The sequence below is a fragment of the Symphalangus syndactylus genome, chromosome 3 (genome assembly GCF_028878055.3).
Source record: "Symphalangus syndactylus isolate Jambi chromosome 3, NHGRI_mSymSyn1-v2.1_pri, whole genome shotgun sequence".
NCBI lineage: Eukaryota > Metazoa > Chordata > Mammalia > Primates > Hylobatidae > Symphalangus > Symphalangus syndactylus.
This window is the reverse complement of record NC_072425.2, coordinates 44949405-44965002: the sequence shown is the minus strand read 5'-3', so window position 1 is coordinate 44965002 and position 15598 is coordinate 44949405. Positions and strand designations below refer to the sequence as shown.

Here is a 15598-nt window from a genome sequence, read left to right as displayed (position 1 = left end):
CAGGGAGGGAAGACCACAAAACAACAAGAAAACAAATTATAAAATGGCAGAAGTAAGTCCTTACTTATCAATATTAGCATTTAATATAAATGGACTAAACTCACCAATCAAAAAGACACAGAGTAGTTGAACTAATTAAAAAAGATACAATGATCTGTTGTCTACAGGAAACACACTTTACCTATAAAGACACATGGATTGAAAATAAAGAGATGGAAAAAAATGTTCCATGCCAATTGAAACAAACAAACAAAAAAGGAGCAGGAGCAGCCATATACGCTTTTTGTTCTTTTTTTTTTTTTTTTTTTTTTTGAGATGGAGTCTCGCTCTGTTGCCCAGGCTGTAGTGCAGTGGCGTGATCTCAGCTCACTGCAACCTCTGCCCTACTGGGTTCAAGCAATTCTCCCACCTCAGCCTCCTGAATAGCTGGGATTACAGGCACATGCCACCATGCCTGGTGAATTTTTGTATTTTCAGTAGAGACGGGGTTTCACCATGTTGGCCAGGCTGGTCTTGAACTACTGACCTCAAGTTATCTGCCCATTTCGGCCTCCCAAAGTGCTGGGATTACAAGCAGGAGCAGCTATATTTTTATTAGACAAAAGATTTCAGACAAAGTCTATAAAAAGAGACAAAGAAGGTCATTATATAATGATAAAGGGGTCAATTCAGCAAGAGAATTTAGTAATTCTAAACATATATGCACCTAACACTGGAGAGCACCCAGGTATACAAAGCAAATATTATTAAAACTAAGGTCAGAGATAGACCCCAATACAATGATAGTGGGAGACTTCAACACCCCATTTTCGGCATTGGACACATCACCCAGACAGAAAATCAACAAGGAAACACTGGATTTAATCTGTACTATAGACCAAATGGACTTAATAGATATTTACAGAACATTTCATCTAATGCCTGTAGAATACACATTCTTCTCTTTATTATATGAATCATTCTCAAGGATAGGTCATATATTAGGTCACAAAACAAGTCTTAAAACACTAAAAAAAGAAATCAGAATAATATCAAGTGCCTTCTCTGACCATAATGGAATAAAACTAGAAATCAAAAACAAGACGAACTTTGGAAACTATCTAAACACATAGAAATTAAATAATAGGCTCTTGACTAACCAGCAGGTCAATGAAAAAATTAAGAAGGAAATTTAAAATTTCCTAAAACAAATGAAAATGGAAACATGACATACCAAAAGCCATGAGATACAGCAGAAGCAGTACTAAGAGGAAAGTTTATAGCAATAACCACCTAATAAAAAAGGAGAAAAACTTCAAACAACCCAACAATGCATCTTAAAGAACTAGAAAACAAGAGCAAACCAAACCTCAAATTAGTAGAAGAAAATAAATAATAAAAACCAGAGCAGAAATAAATGATATAAAAATGAACAATAGAAAAGATCAATAAAATGATACGGTGGTTTTTTGAAAAGATAAGTAAAGTCAATCAACTTTTAGCTAGACTAAGAAAAAAGAGAGAAGACCCAAAGAAATAAAATCAGAGATGAAAAAGGAGACATTATAATCTAAACTGCAGAAATTCAAAAGATCATTAGAGACTACCATGAGCAAGTATATGCCAATAAATTGGAAAATCTAGAAGAAACAGACAAATTTCTAGACACATACAACCTGCCAAGATTGAACCAAGAAGTCCAAAACCTGAACAGACCTATCATAAGTAATGAGATTGAAGCTGTAATAAAAAGGCTTCCAGCAAAGAAAAGCCCACTCAGGTGTCTGCTCCTGGACCAATTCCCTCTGGTCAAAGGTAGGAAGGGGTTCAGGCTGGTACAACAGAGACTCATAACTGTTAGCATTCAGATCTGGAGGGGAGGAGCTCTTCCTGGGCTTTTCTTTGCAGTTCTCAGAAAAGTAATGGGCCAGGAAGATAACCTATTAGGTCTATATCATTGTGCCATATTTGGATTTTATCTCAGATTCTTCATATACTTGCTTTATGATATTAGAAAATTTATTTCTTAATTCATGTAAAATACATGGTTTTCCTAGGATGTTCCAGGAACCGTACTAGGTTCTAAGTAAATAATAATGTATATCTTTCCTCAAGAAACTTAGAATCTAGTACAGTCACAGATAAGAAGATGAAATATTCGACTAATTATGATAAGGACCTTTATAGGGATAAGCATAGATTGCTGTAGTAGCTTATAAGAGGACATTAAACCTGGACTTGAGAGGGTGAGAGTATTAGTCTGTTTTCACACTGCTGATAAAGGCATGCCCGAGACTGGGAAGAAAAAAAGATTTAATTGAACTTACAGTTCCACATGGCTAGGGAGGCCTCAGAGTTATGGCAGGAGGTAAAGGCACTTCTTACGTGGCAGTGACAAGAGAAAATAAGGAAGATGCAAAAGCGGAAACTCCTGATAAAACCATCAGATCTCATGAGACTTATTCACTACCACGAGAACAGTATGGAGGAAACTGCCCCCATGATTCAAATTATCTCCCACCAGGTTCCTCCCACAACACGTGGGAATTATGGGAGTATAATTCAAGATGATATTTGGGCAGGGACACAGAGCCAAACCATATCATTCAGCCCTTGGACCCTCCAAATCTCATGTCCTCACATTTCAAAAGCAATTATGCCTTCCCAACAATCCTCCAAAGTCTTAACTCATTTTAGCATTAACCCAAAAGTCCACAGTCCAAAGTCTCATCTGAGACTCTTCTGCCTATGAACCTGTAAAATCAAAAGCAAGCTAGTTACTTCCTAGATACAATGGGGTACAGGTATTAGGTAAATACAGCTGTTACAAATGGGAGAAATTGGCCAAAACAAAGGGGTTACAGAAAATCCAGCAGGGCAGTCAAATTCTAAAGCTCCAAAATGATATCCTTTGACTCCACATCTCATATCCAGATCATGCTGAGGCAAGAGGTAGGTTCCATTGTCTTGGGCAGCTCCATCCCTGTGGCTTTGCAGGGTATACCACCCCTCCTGGCTGCTTTCACGAGCTGGTGTTGAGTGTCTGTGGCTTTTCCAGGTGCACAGTGTAAGGCGTCAGTGAATCTACCATTCTGGGGTCTAGAGGATGGTGGCCCTCTTCTCACAGCTCCACTAGGTAGTGCCCCAGTAGGGTCTCTGTGTGGGGGCTCCGACCCCACATTTCCTTTCTGTACTGCCTTAGCAGAGGTTCTCCATGAGGACCCCACCCCTGCGGCAAACTTTTTTGCCTGGGCATCCAGGCATTTCCATACATCCTCTGAAATCTAGGCGGAGGTTCCCAAACCCCAATTCTTTACTTCTGTGCACTTGCAGGCTCAAAACCATGTGGAAGCTGCCAAGGCTTGGGGCTTGCACCCTCTGAAACCACAGCCCAAGCTCCACATTGGCCCCTTTCAGCCACAGCTGGAGCAGTTGAGACACAGGGCACCAAGTTCCTAGGCTGTACACAGCACGAGGACCCTTGGCCCAGCCCATGAAACCATATTTTCCTCCAAGGCCTCCGGGCCTGTGATGGGAAGAGCTGCTGTGAAGGCCTCTGACATGCCCTGGAAACATTTTCCCCATTGTCTTGGCGATTAACATTTGGCTCCTCATTACTTATGCAAATTTCTGCAGACAGCTTGACTTTCTCCTCTGAAAATGGGATTTTCTTTTCTATCACATTGTCAGGCTACAAATTTTCCAAACTATTATGCTCTGCTTCTCTGATAAAACTGAATGCCTTTAACAGCACCCAAGTCACCTCTTGAATACTTTGCTGTTTAGAAATTTCTTCCACCAGATACCCTAAATCATCTCTCTCAAGTTCAAAGCTCCACAAATCTCTAGGGCAGGGGCAAAATGCCACCAGTCTCTGCTAAAACATAATGAGAGTCACCTTTGCTCCAGTTCCCAACAAGTTCCTCATCTCTATCTGAGACCACCTCAGCCTGGACCTTATTGTTCATATCACGATCAGCATTTTTGTCAAAGTCATTCAAGAAGTCTCTAGGAGGCTCCAAACTTTCCCACACTTTCCTGTCTTCTTCTGAGCCCTCCAAACTGTTCCAACCTCTGCCTGATACCCAGTTCCAAAGTTGCTTCCAAATTTTTGGGTACCTTTTCAGCAACGCCCCACTCTACTGGTACCAATTTACTGTATTAGTCCATTTTCATGCTGCTGATAAAGACATATCCGAGACTGGGAAGAAAAGGTTTATTTGGACTTACAGTTCCACATGGCTGGGGAGGCCTCAGAGTCATGGTGGGAGGTGAAAGGCACTTCTTACATGGCAGCAGCAAGAGAAAATGAGGAAGATGCAAAAGTGTGGAAATCCCTGATAAAACCATCAGATCTCTTGAGACTTATTCACTACCACGAGAACAGTATGGGGGAAATCGCCCCCATGATTCAAATTGTCTCCCATGATTCAAATTATATTCCACCAGGTCCTTCCCACAACATGTAGGAATTATGGGAGTACAATTCAATTCAAGAGGAAATTTGGGTGGGGACACAGAGCCAAACCATATCAGTGGGGGAAGCTTCCTAGGTGAGATGACTTTTGAGTCCAACAGAATAAAGAGTAATTTCTTTACTCTGGGGTGGGGGGAAAGAGATGGCGAAAAGCAGGCAAAAAATGGCATCCTAAGAAGAAACAGTAATAGTTGCAAAATCAATTTGGATTTTTAAAAATGTTTTATTATAGAAATCATAAAGGGGGCCTGGTGTCATGGCACACACCTGTAATCCTAGCACTTTGGGAGGCTGAGGTAGGAGGATCACTTGAGCTCAGGAATTGGAGACTAGACTGGGCACACAGGGAGTCTCAATTTCTAGAAACATAAAATTAGCCCAGCATAGTGGCATACACCTGTGGTTCCAGCTTCTTGGGAAGCTGAGGCAGGAGGAGGTCAAGGCTGCAGTGAACCATGATCACCCCCATTGCACTCTAGTCTGGGTGACAAAGCAAGACTCTATCTCAAAACAAAACAAAATGAAGGAAGGAAGGAAGGAAATAAGAAAGGAAAGGAAAAGAAAGGGAAGGAAGGAAGGAAATAAGAAAGGAAAGGAAAAAAGGGAAGGAAGGAAGGAAATAAGAAAGGAAAGGAAAAGAAATGGAAGGAAGGAAGGAAATAAGAAAGGAAAGGAAAAGAAAGGGAAAGAAGGAAGGAAGGAGGGAAAGAAGGAAGGAATGAAGGAAAGAAGGAAGGAAGGAAAAAAGAAAGACAAGAAAGAAAGAAAAAGAGAGAGAGAGAAAGAAAGAAAGAAAGAGAAAGAAATCATAATGGGATTTTGATAAATTTTTAAACTAGTTTCGTGGAAATGGACAACTTTACAATATTGACTGTATTATTTTTCCATATATTCAAGTCTTCACTTGTATCTTTTATGGAAATATGGAAGTCAGGTTAAAGTATAAATACTGTTAGGTAAGATTTGAGTCTTACTCCTGTTATGTAGTATATGAGACTTGGACCTTGGTCAGGTTACTCTCTAAGCCTCAATTTCCTAGTTTGTATGAAGGGGGTGATTGTAATATCTACTTCATGGGTTGTCATCAGTATTAAATAACACATTGCATGTAAAGTGCCTAACCAAGTGCTTTACACATCACATACAATCAAATAAAAAACTACTTCTTCCCCCTTTCTTTTCTAAATGGCTTTATTTAGGTATAATTGACACACAATAAGCACTTATACCTAAACATATTTATAGTGTACAATTTGGTAAGTTTTGACATATATATACATCCCTGCAACTATTACCACAATCAAGATAATGAACATTTCTATCACCCCCAAAGTTTCCTCATGCCCCTTTGTGATACTTCCTTCCACCCCTATCCCTCATCTAGCTATTATTCTCAATTCTTCAAACAGGTCTTGTAATTCCTTATAAACACAAACTTGATTTTTGTTATTTTTTAATGTAATCTTTCTCCCACTACATTTCAATTTTTTTCTTTTTTTTTTTTTTTTTTTTTGAGACAGGGTGTCAGTCTTTTGTCCAGGCTGGAGTGCAGTGGTGGGATCATAGCTCATTGCAGCCTCAAACTCCTGGGCTCAACTGATCCTCCTGTCTCAGCCTCCTGAGTAGCTGGGATTATAGGTACATGCCGCCATACCCAGCTACATTTTTTTTTGTTTTTTTTGTTTTTCTGGTTTTTTTTAGAAATGGGGTCTATCTTTCCCAGGTTGGTCTTGAATTTCTAGCCTCAAGCAATCCTCCCTCATTAGCCCCCCAAAGGGCTGAGATTATAGGCATGAGCCATCACGCCCAGTCTTCTTCCCACTACATTTTAAAATTGATGATTGTTGTTTAGGAGAGGTATTTTATAGCCATCTTATTGAATTAGTTTCAATTTATTACATGGATTTTCCAAGAAAGCAATCAATCATAATACCCTAAAAGAATTTTTTAAAATTTTCTTTCCAACATATACACTTAATGTTTTGTTTGGACTTGCTGGGTTCAGTTAGGACTTCAGGAAAATGTCGGCCAGTAGTAGCAGGCCTGCCCCTAACAACTTGATGACCCAGAGTACAGAAAGAGGTCCACACACCATATGTTTGAATATTTAAAGATTATAAATCAACATAACCAACAGTTAGATTAAAAAGTTTTGGTCGGGCATGGTGGCTCATACCTGTAATCCCAGCACTTTGGGAGGCCGCAGCGGGTGGATCACGAGGTCAGGAGATCAAGACCATCCTGGCTAACATGGTGAAACTCCGTCTCTATTAAAAATACAGAAAATTAGCCAGGCATGGTGGCACACGCCTGTAGTCCCAGCTACTCAGGAGGCTGATGCAGGAGAATCGCTTGAATCCAGGAGGTGGAGGTTGCAGTGAGCTGACATCACGCAACTGCACTCCAGCCTGGGCAAAAGAGCAAGACTCTATCTTAAAAAAAAAAAAAAAGTTTTATCCTACTACTTTGACACACCTAACTTACAGCAAACATACATATAACAACCTAGAAGTCCAGGTCCAAATTTAGAATCTTTGAGTACCACACCTCCCGATTTTGTACCTAAGGAAGCTTTTTCAGAACTTTACACAAATGATCTTTTATTTCAAAAGATCTTATTTCACTGATCCTTGAATAAAAAACATTTTCGCACAGTATTGCCTAACACTTTTTCTCCTTAGAATCAAAATTTGATAAATACATTCTGGGGCTCATTGTAAAACAAACATCAGCATACATTATGTCCCCAAAGAAAATCCAAATTGCTTGGTAGATTTGGTGCTTTGTTTTAGAAATTGTCTTTCAAGGCTTTTTAAAGGATCTACAGGCCCCTAATCTTCCCTGTTTACCTCCTACTCTACTGGAAGACTCTAAGAACTGAGTTTCCTTAACTGTGGTTTGAACATCCTGATCACTTCTGAGACAATGCCATTAGTGAATACATTCTAAGCAAGTCATCTGAATATTCACAGACACCTTTTTAAAAGGGCTGGATCTGGAAGTTAGGCCATGAAGAGAGGAGGACCTGTGACTTGGACAAGGCCTCAAAGCCGGCCACCTGCTTGTTCATGTGGTTGCAGCTGGTCTAACTGGAATAACTTAGGAAGGAAATTAGGACACCCAGTTGGAGTTCCAGCTCTGTCATAAGCTGGCTGAACTGGAGTGAGTCACTTAAAACTCTTTGTTAAACCCCAGAGTCATAATCTATAAAATCGGGATAAAGACGTTTGCCTTAAGCCCTCCACCAGTTTTTGGAGGAAACCACAATTTGCTGAGCTTTAATTTTTACACCTGTTGCAATTAAGATGGCACTCCTGCCCTGTCCGCTTCACAGGGCTTTTGGGGACGGGATGGGGAGGCACAACCTTTCTGAGCTTGTTTCAAAACAGAGCTAAGAATACATGCCCAACGCGCAAATAAAATTCTAGGAAGAACAGGGGAAAACGGACAGGAAAACTGCGAAATGCAGTCGGCCATACAAGCATGAATTGCCTTAAACACAACAAGCAGACCTAAAGAGCGTTTGTGCGTCTCTCTCCTCTTGGCTCGAGTCACAATCCCATAATGTAAATCAAGATCACTTTTGAAAAAGGCTTTCGCTGTTCTGAGCGGCATCCGCATTTGTACTCACCTGCGCGTCCCCCGCGCCCGGCCTGGGGGCCTCGCGGAGTGGGGCGGGGCCCAGCCCTGCCCACCCCTCGCGACGCCCCGCCCCGTCACTCCTGCGCTTGCGCCCTGCGCACCGACTGGCCTCGAGCGCCCCGGCGGGAGGTAAGGGGCTCTCTGGAGGCCGCCTTTGGGGGCGTCGGGCCCTGACAGGCTTGGTGGGCCTGGCGCCTGTACGGCGCGCGCAAGAGGCGCTGGGCGGCAAGTGGGGCATTGGATCCGAAGTGCGAGCGCCATGGTGGCTCCTCCTGTTTTTCAGAAGTGGCAGAACCTCTCTCGGTTTCGTTTTTGGAAGCTTTATTAGAAGCTGGTATAGGGAGGCCGCAGACGATTCGAGCGGGACGGCCTCCCGGGGTCGCGGGGTGGAAAAGTTTCCGGCGCGCGTCCTGTCTCTGGCGCGCTGTAGGCCCCGGGTCGCCAGGGTCGCTGGCGTCTGGGTCCCGGGACAGACCCGCGCATCCGTTCGCTGGTGGGGGCGTTTGGTGTGTGTGGCCCAGGTGTGCTGTGGGTAACACTGCGAGGAATGACGCGACTCTCGATGGTAGTGAGGCTCGGAGGACTGGGAGCGAGAGGCCGGAAGCCCCTGCTCGCCAAACCCAGAGGTGGTTCGCAGAAGGTCCCACACCTTGGCTCCCTCCTTTTAGCTATCCGAGGTTCAGAGAGGAGACCTTACGTTGACCTTTCTCTCCAAATTCAGTATCTCTTCCCTAAGTCAGAAATATTAAGCAGCGGGCCCGAAGAAATCGGGCGCCACTAGTATCCCGAAAAGTGGGACCTCTGGGCCGATGGAAGGTGTTCGTCACTTTTGGGGGCTGGGTTTTCTGAGAAATGGGGTCTTTCACTTATTAATAACCTCCTAAGTAGCTTACTGGGAAACATGAGTATTATGGTACCCATCTCATATTAGTTGTAAGCACTACATGATAAAGTTTGTAAAGCACCTGGCACGGTCCTGGCACCCCTCTCTCCAAGTATTAATGCCGTGAATACGATTGCAGTTCTTTGACTTCTAAATGTTTTTACCTGTCTTACGTGAAACATCCTCTTATACTAAAAAACTTTATTTTGAAATAATTTTACAATTACAGAAAAGTTTCAAAAGTAATACAGAGTTCCCTATTGCCTCCATTAATAATATTTTACATATCATAGCGCAATTATCAAAAGCAAGAAGTTAATATTAGTATAATACTATTAACTGAATTACTAACTTGTGATTTTTTTTTTCCTGTATTAATGTCCTTTTTCTATTCTAGGATCCACTCTAAGACCCGACATTACAGTTAGTTGTCTTGGGTCCTTGGTCTTCTCCAGTCTGTGACAGTTCCTCAGTCTTTTCCTGTCTTTACACTGATAGTCTTTTTCTGTCTTTATACTCTTTCTGATCTTTACACTTTTGAAGAATGCTGGTCAGTTATTTTGTAGAGTGCCCGTCAAATGGGGTTTGTCCAATGTTCTCTCATGATTAGATTAAGGTTATACATTTTTGTTAAGAACACAAAAGTGTGTGTGCCCTTCTCACTTCATCATATGAGCATAGCTGATATATATGACTTATTGCTCGTGAGGTTAATCTTGATCACTTGGTAAGAGAGTGTCTGCTGGGATTCTCCAATGTAAAGGTCTTATTTTTCTCCTTATAATTAATTGACATCTTGGGGAGAGCTTTTAAACTGTACGCATATCCTGTTTCTCCTCAGACTTTCCCTTGCTAAATTTCACATCCATTGGTGGATCTTGCCTTCAGCAATTATGATGACTATGGTGTTCTAATGATGATTTTCTACTTTCCTCATTTCTTTATTAATTGAAATTATTCTGTAAGGATGAGCTGCCCATTTCCCATTTGTTTATTTGTATTCCGTTATTTATTTGTATCCATGTGGACTCAGATGTTTTTCTATTGGTTGTTATCCTACACTTGTGTTATTTTATGTTTGAAATTGTTCCAGCTTTGATCATTGGGAGTTTTTTTTCAGGTTGCTTTCTGTATCTTTTCAGCATGCTTCCATCCTTTTTTTTCTTTTTTGGAACTTCCTAATTTTCTGGTACCATATGATGCCCCAGGCTCATCTTGTGTTTTCTGTGCCTCAGCCCTGATAATCAGCCACTTCTCCAACGACCCGTAGTTTCTTTTTTTGGAGAATAGTATTTAAACACAAAGATCTGTGCTCGAGGGATGCTATTGCTACTGGGGTAACATTGCTTCCAGGGCCCCACAGAAGACACCACTCTATACATATGCATACCCATGCCTACACAAAGATCTATATTTATTTCTGTATTTATCTATCCATATACTTTTTAAAAACAAAACTTCATCCCAGTAGCTTTGCTTCTAGTCTAACACCACAGGATTCATTCTCGTTTTGTCCCTTATTTTTAACTTCTTTATCTGACAGTGAGAAATCTGACTCTTGCATTCTACAAAATATTTTCTTATTTCTTCAGTCCTAGTATACACATGAAGTAATTTCAGGATTTCTGACCTATATTCCTGTGAGAAACGCATTTACTAAATAGAGTACAGTGTAGTTCTTTTTATCTCTAGCCTTATAGTATTCAGTTAAAATATCGTTTTCTAAAGTGGCTTATATTATTTTCCTTCCTCACTTCTTTCAGTGTGGTTATGCTATTCGTTTATAATACAGTTTATGTTTTTATAGTTTATATTCCATTTTGGAGGGAAAGAGTCTAAAGGTAGACTAATTGAAGCTCCATTATCATGGCTATGCATATTGTGCTATTTGACTGGAGTGATAGGATTAGCAATTGTGTAGAAGGGACATGTGAAGAAATATTTTAGTTCACGCAGCATCTATTGAACAACAGGTGTGTTCAAAAAACATTTTGATAGGAATAATATAAAGATATCTCTGAGGTATAGAAGAAAAGAGGCAGTGTGATAGATTGGGAAATGTTAATGTTAGACAAATAATTGATATATTTAACATGTGATAGCGTTTTATGAGTTAATAAGAGAAAGACATCCCCTTTAGTAAAACAGATGCATATGACATGAACAGGCAATTCATGAAAGAAGAAATGCAATGAGTACAAAAAAATAGTGAGAGAGGATGAATAAAATCTAGTACTTGATAGCCAAACAGGGTGACTATAGTAATTCAATTGTATATTTAAAAATAACTAAAAGAGTATAACTGGATTGTTTGTAACACAAAGAATAAATGCTTGAGGTGATGGATACCTCATTTACCCTAATGTGATTATTACACATTGTATGCCTGTATCAAAATAACTCAAATATCCCATAAATATATACCTACTACTAATATATACCCACAGAAATTAAAAATTAAAAAAAGAAATGCAGCTGGGCATGGTGCCTCACGCTTGTAATCCTAGCACTTTGGGAGGCCGAGGCAGGTGGAACACCTGAGGTCAGGAGTTTGAGACCAGCCTGGCCAACATGGTGAAACCCCGTCTCTACTAAAAATACAAAAATTAGCTGGGCGTGGTGGCACGTGCCTGTAATCCCAGCTACTTGGGAGGCTGAGGCAGGAGAATCACTTGAACCTGGGGGGCGGAGGTTGCAGTGAGCTGAGATCACACCACTTCACTCCAGCCTGGGCAAAATAGTGAGACTCCGTCTCAAAAAAAAAAAAAAGAAATGCAAATGGCTGATAAATCCACCCGTTAGTAATTTAAGGAATGCAAAGTAAAGCAATAATGGGACATCATTTTTTTCACCAATGACATGTCTAAGAATGATAATACTAAGTACATTGCTTGGAATATGGATAAAAGGACATTGTGTTATGTTTCTGGTAGGAACATAATAGGCATAACCTTTTGTGGGATATGGCTATATATATATTTTAAAAACTTTGAAAAATCTGTCTACCTAATAATTCTATTTCTAGATATTTATTTTTTATTTTTATGTTACTTTTTTCAATTAATACACAATAATTTTACATATTTATAGGATACATGTGATATTTTGATACATACATACAATGTGTAATGATCAAATCAGGGTATTTGGGATATATATCACCTCAAACATTTATTATTTATTTGTGTTAGGAGCACTTCAAATCTTCTAGCTATTTTGAAATATGCAATAAATTATTGTTAACTGTAGCTACCTCACTGTGTTATTAAACATGAAAAATGTATTCCTTCTATCTCACTGTATGTTTGTACCCATTAACCAACTTCTCTTCACCCCCTCTGCCCCTTCCCGTCACTCTACTCTCTACCTCCAGGAGATTAACATTTTTTCCCCCTTTTAATTTAGAAATGGGGGTCTCATTATATTGCCCAGGCTGGCTTCTAATTTCTGGGCTCAAGTGATCCTCCTACCTCAGCTTCCTGAGTAGCTGGGAGTACAGGCTAGATGTTCCATCCATGTTGTTGTAAATGACAGGATTTCATTCTTTTTTTTTTTTTCTCCCTAGATGGAGTCTCGCTCTGTTGCCCAAGCTGGAGTGCAGTGGTGAGATCTGGGCTCACCGCAACCACCGCCTCCCGGGTTCAAGTGATTCTCCTGCCTCAGCCTCCGGAGTAGCTGGGAATACAGGTGCATGCCACCACGCCTGGCTAAATTTTTGTATTTTTTAGTACAGACGGGGTTTCAGCATGTTAGCCAGGATCATCTCGATCTCCTGACCTCGAGATCGGCCCGCCTCCGCCTCCCAAAGTGCTGGGATTATAGGCATGAGCCACCACGCCCGACCCATCCTTTTTTTTAATGGCTGAACAATATTTCATTGTGTATATATACCACATTTTCTTTATCCATTCATCCATTGACAGACGCTTAGGTTGATTCCATATCTTGGCTATTGTGAATGCTGTTGCAATAAACATGGGGCTGTAGGTATCTCTTTGATATACTGATTTTCTTTCCTTTGGATAAATACCCAGTAGTGGGATTGCTGGATCATATGGTAGTTTTATTTTTAATTTTTTGAGAAGCCTCAGTGCAGTTTTTCTTTTCTTTTTATTTTTGAGACAGGATCTCACTGTGTTGCCTAGGCTGTAGTGTAGTAGTAAGAACACTGTTTCCTGCAAGCTTACACTTTAGGGCTCAAGGGATCTTCCCACCTCGGTGTCACTGGGACTACAGGCACGCACCACCACACCCAGCTAATTTTTAAATTTTTCGGAGAAGAAGGATCTTGCTATGTTGCCCAGGCTGCCCTCAAACTCTTGGCCTCAAGTGATCCTCCTGCTTCAGCCTTCCAAAGTGCTGGAATTACAGCTATGAGCCACCATACCCAGCCCATACTGTTTTTCATAATGGCTGTAATAATTTACATTCCCACCAACAGTGTATAAGAGTCCTCTTTCCTGCCGGGCATCGTGGCTCATGCCTGTAATCCCAGCACTTTGGGAGGCCGAGGTGGGTGGATCACCTGAGGTCAGGAGTCGGAGACCAGCTTGGCCAACATGGCAAAATCCCGTCTCTACTAAAAACAAAAAAATCAGCTGGGCGTGGTGACATGTGCCTGTAATCCCAGCTACTCAGGAGGCTGAGGCAGGAAAACTGCTTGAACGTGGGAGGCGGAGGTTGCAGTAAGCTGAGGTCGTGCCACTGCACTCCAGCCTGGGTGACGAGAGCGAAACTCTATCTAAAAAGAAAAAAAAAAGAAAAAAGAAAAAAAAAGAGTCCCTTTTGCTATATCCTCACCAGCATTTGTTATTTTTTATCCGTTTGGTGATAGCCATTGTAACTGGGGTGAGATGGTATCTCATTGCGGTTTTGATTTGCATTTCCCTGATGATTAGTGATGCTGAGCATTAAAAAAAATACCTTTTGGTCATTTGTATGTCTTCTTTTGAGAAATGTGTGTTCAGATTCTTTGCCCACTTTTTAATGGAACTATTTGTTTCTTTGCTGTTGAGTTGTTTGAGTTTCTCATACGTTCTAGATATTAGTCCCTTGTTGGATGACTAGTTGGCAAATATTTTCTCCCTTTATACAGGTTGTGTCTTTGTTGATTGTTTTAAAGAAATAATTATAGGCAGCAGTATGGATTTATGTGTAAGCAGGGATATTACACTGTAGTTTATAATAGCCTAAAATTAGAAACAACCTAAATAGCCAACAGTAGCCAATTTTTAAAATTGTGAAGCATCTACGTAATTATAGAAAATTCTTTTTTTTTTTTTTTGAGATGGAGTCTCGCTCTGTCGTGGAAACATTTTTATTATACTTCATCACACTATTCAAAATAAATGTTTTATTTTCTTTGTTTTTTCATTCACCCATTTATTCTATCCAGTAACAGTTTATTTTATTCATTGCTCCTTGCTATTCCACTCCTTTGGGTTTATTTTCTTTATTGTTGAAATATTCCTTTTAGTACTTTTAATGAGGGGCTTGGTAATAAACTCTCTTAGTCCTTGTATGTCTGAAAATGATTACTTTGCTTTCATTCTAAATGATAATTTACCTGGGAATATACCAACTCTCTCAGCACTTTGAAGGTATTTCTGTCTTTTAATATCTTGCTTTTAAAAGCAATATATTATTGCTTTATCTGTCTTTTCTCTCTCATTTTTTTTTATGATTCTTGTTCTTTAATGTTTTGCAGTTTCCCTTCCATGTATTTAGGCAAATATGGTTTCTTTTTAATGTCTGCTACTTGAGGCTGATGTGCTTTTTCGGTTTGAGGTCTTACATTTGAATTGTCAGTATATTCTCTTTGAATAATTCCTTCTTACCGTTTTCTTTGTTCTTTCTGGGACTCCTACTTGTTATTGAGCTTCTCATTTTATTCTTTATGTCTTTCATCTTCTTTTTTATACTTTTCATCTTTTTATTCCTCTGTGTTCTGAGTGATTTCTTCCAATCAATAATTGCCTCTTATCTATACAATTTACTGTTTAACACATCTTTTGAGATTTTCATTTCTAGAAGTTGTACTTGGTTTATATTCAGGCTGGCCTCTTACTGTTTCCTAATATCTATTTTTTTTTAAAAGATTCTATTCCTTCCTTTACGTTTTTGGATATTTAAAAATATACTTACTTTAATTTCTTTTTAAAATTATTTTATTATCTTTAGTCCATTAGCTATGAATTTTCCTGTTTTGTTGGGTCTGTGGATGGTCTCTTTTGGTAATGAATTTCTCCATACGTCCCCAGTTTCCATTCACTGTTGCAGCTGTTTTACCCTCTTTTTGTACCTGGAGATTTTCCTTTTTTACTTTTGAGCTTGTATCAAACATAAAAACCAAGTTACTAATGGGTACATATTGGAGGCAGTATGTGTAACCAACACATCAATATTTTCAACTGTGAAAGAAAGGGGATAAATATTTAATGTTTGGGGGATGATAGATCTCTGAGAAACCCTTGAAACAATGGAGTCTATTCTCCAAAATAAACTACATTCATTTTTTTTTCCTTTTTTTTTGGTAGAGATGGGATTTTGGCACGTTGCCAAGGCTGGCCATGAACTCCTGGGCTCAAGTGGTCCTCCCACCTTGGCCTCCCAAAGTG

At 40.0% G+C, this 15598-nt stretch overlaps 2 protein-coding genes across 8 annotated transcripts in view; one reads left to right on the top strand and one right to left on the bottom strand.

Annotated features, from left to right (window-relative positions):
- The window catches only part of LOC134736184 (uncharacterized), a 386711-nt gene extending 378375 nt beyond the window's left edge, over nucleotides 1-8336 (bottom strand). For 2 of the 4 annotated variants that reach the window (XR_010120009.1, XM_063636197.1), the window contains exon 1: nucleotides 8088-8336. Coding sequence is in view for 1 of the 4 variants with exons in the window: in XM_063636197.1 (XP_063492267.1) it covers nucleotides 8088-8336 (249 nt within the window). In the remaining 3 variants the exon portion in view is untranslated. Of the gene's footprint in view, nucleotides 1-6632; nucleotides 6865-8087 lie in introns of all 4 variants that reach the window. The other 2 variants (XR_010120011.1, XR_010120010.1) reach the window with 2 other exon arrangements.
- The window catches only part of STX17 (syntaxin 17), a 70352-nt gene continuing 62857 nt past the window's right edge, over nucleotides 8104-15598 (top strand). Inside the window, exons 1-2 of one of the 4 annotated variants that reach the window (XM_063636193.1) lie at nucleotides 8177-8227; nucleotides 12547-12668. The gene's annotated coding sequence lies outside the window, so the exon portion shown is untranslated. The other 3 variants (XM_063636194.1, XM_063636195.1, XM_055271684.2) reach the window with 3 other exon arrangements.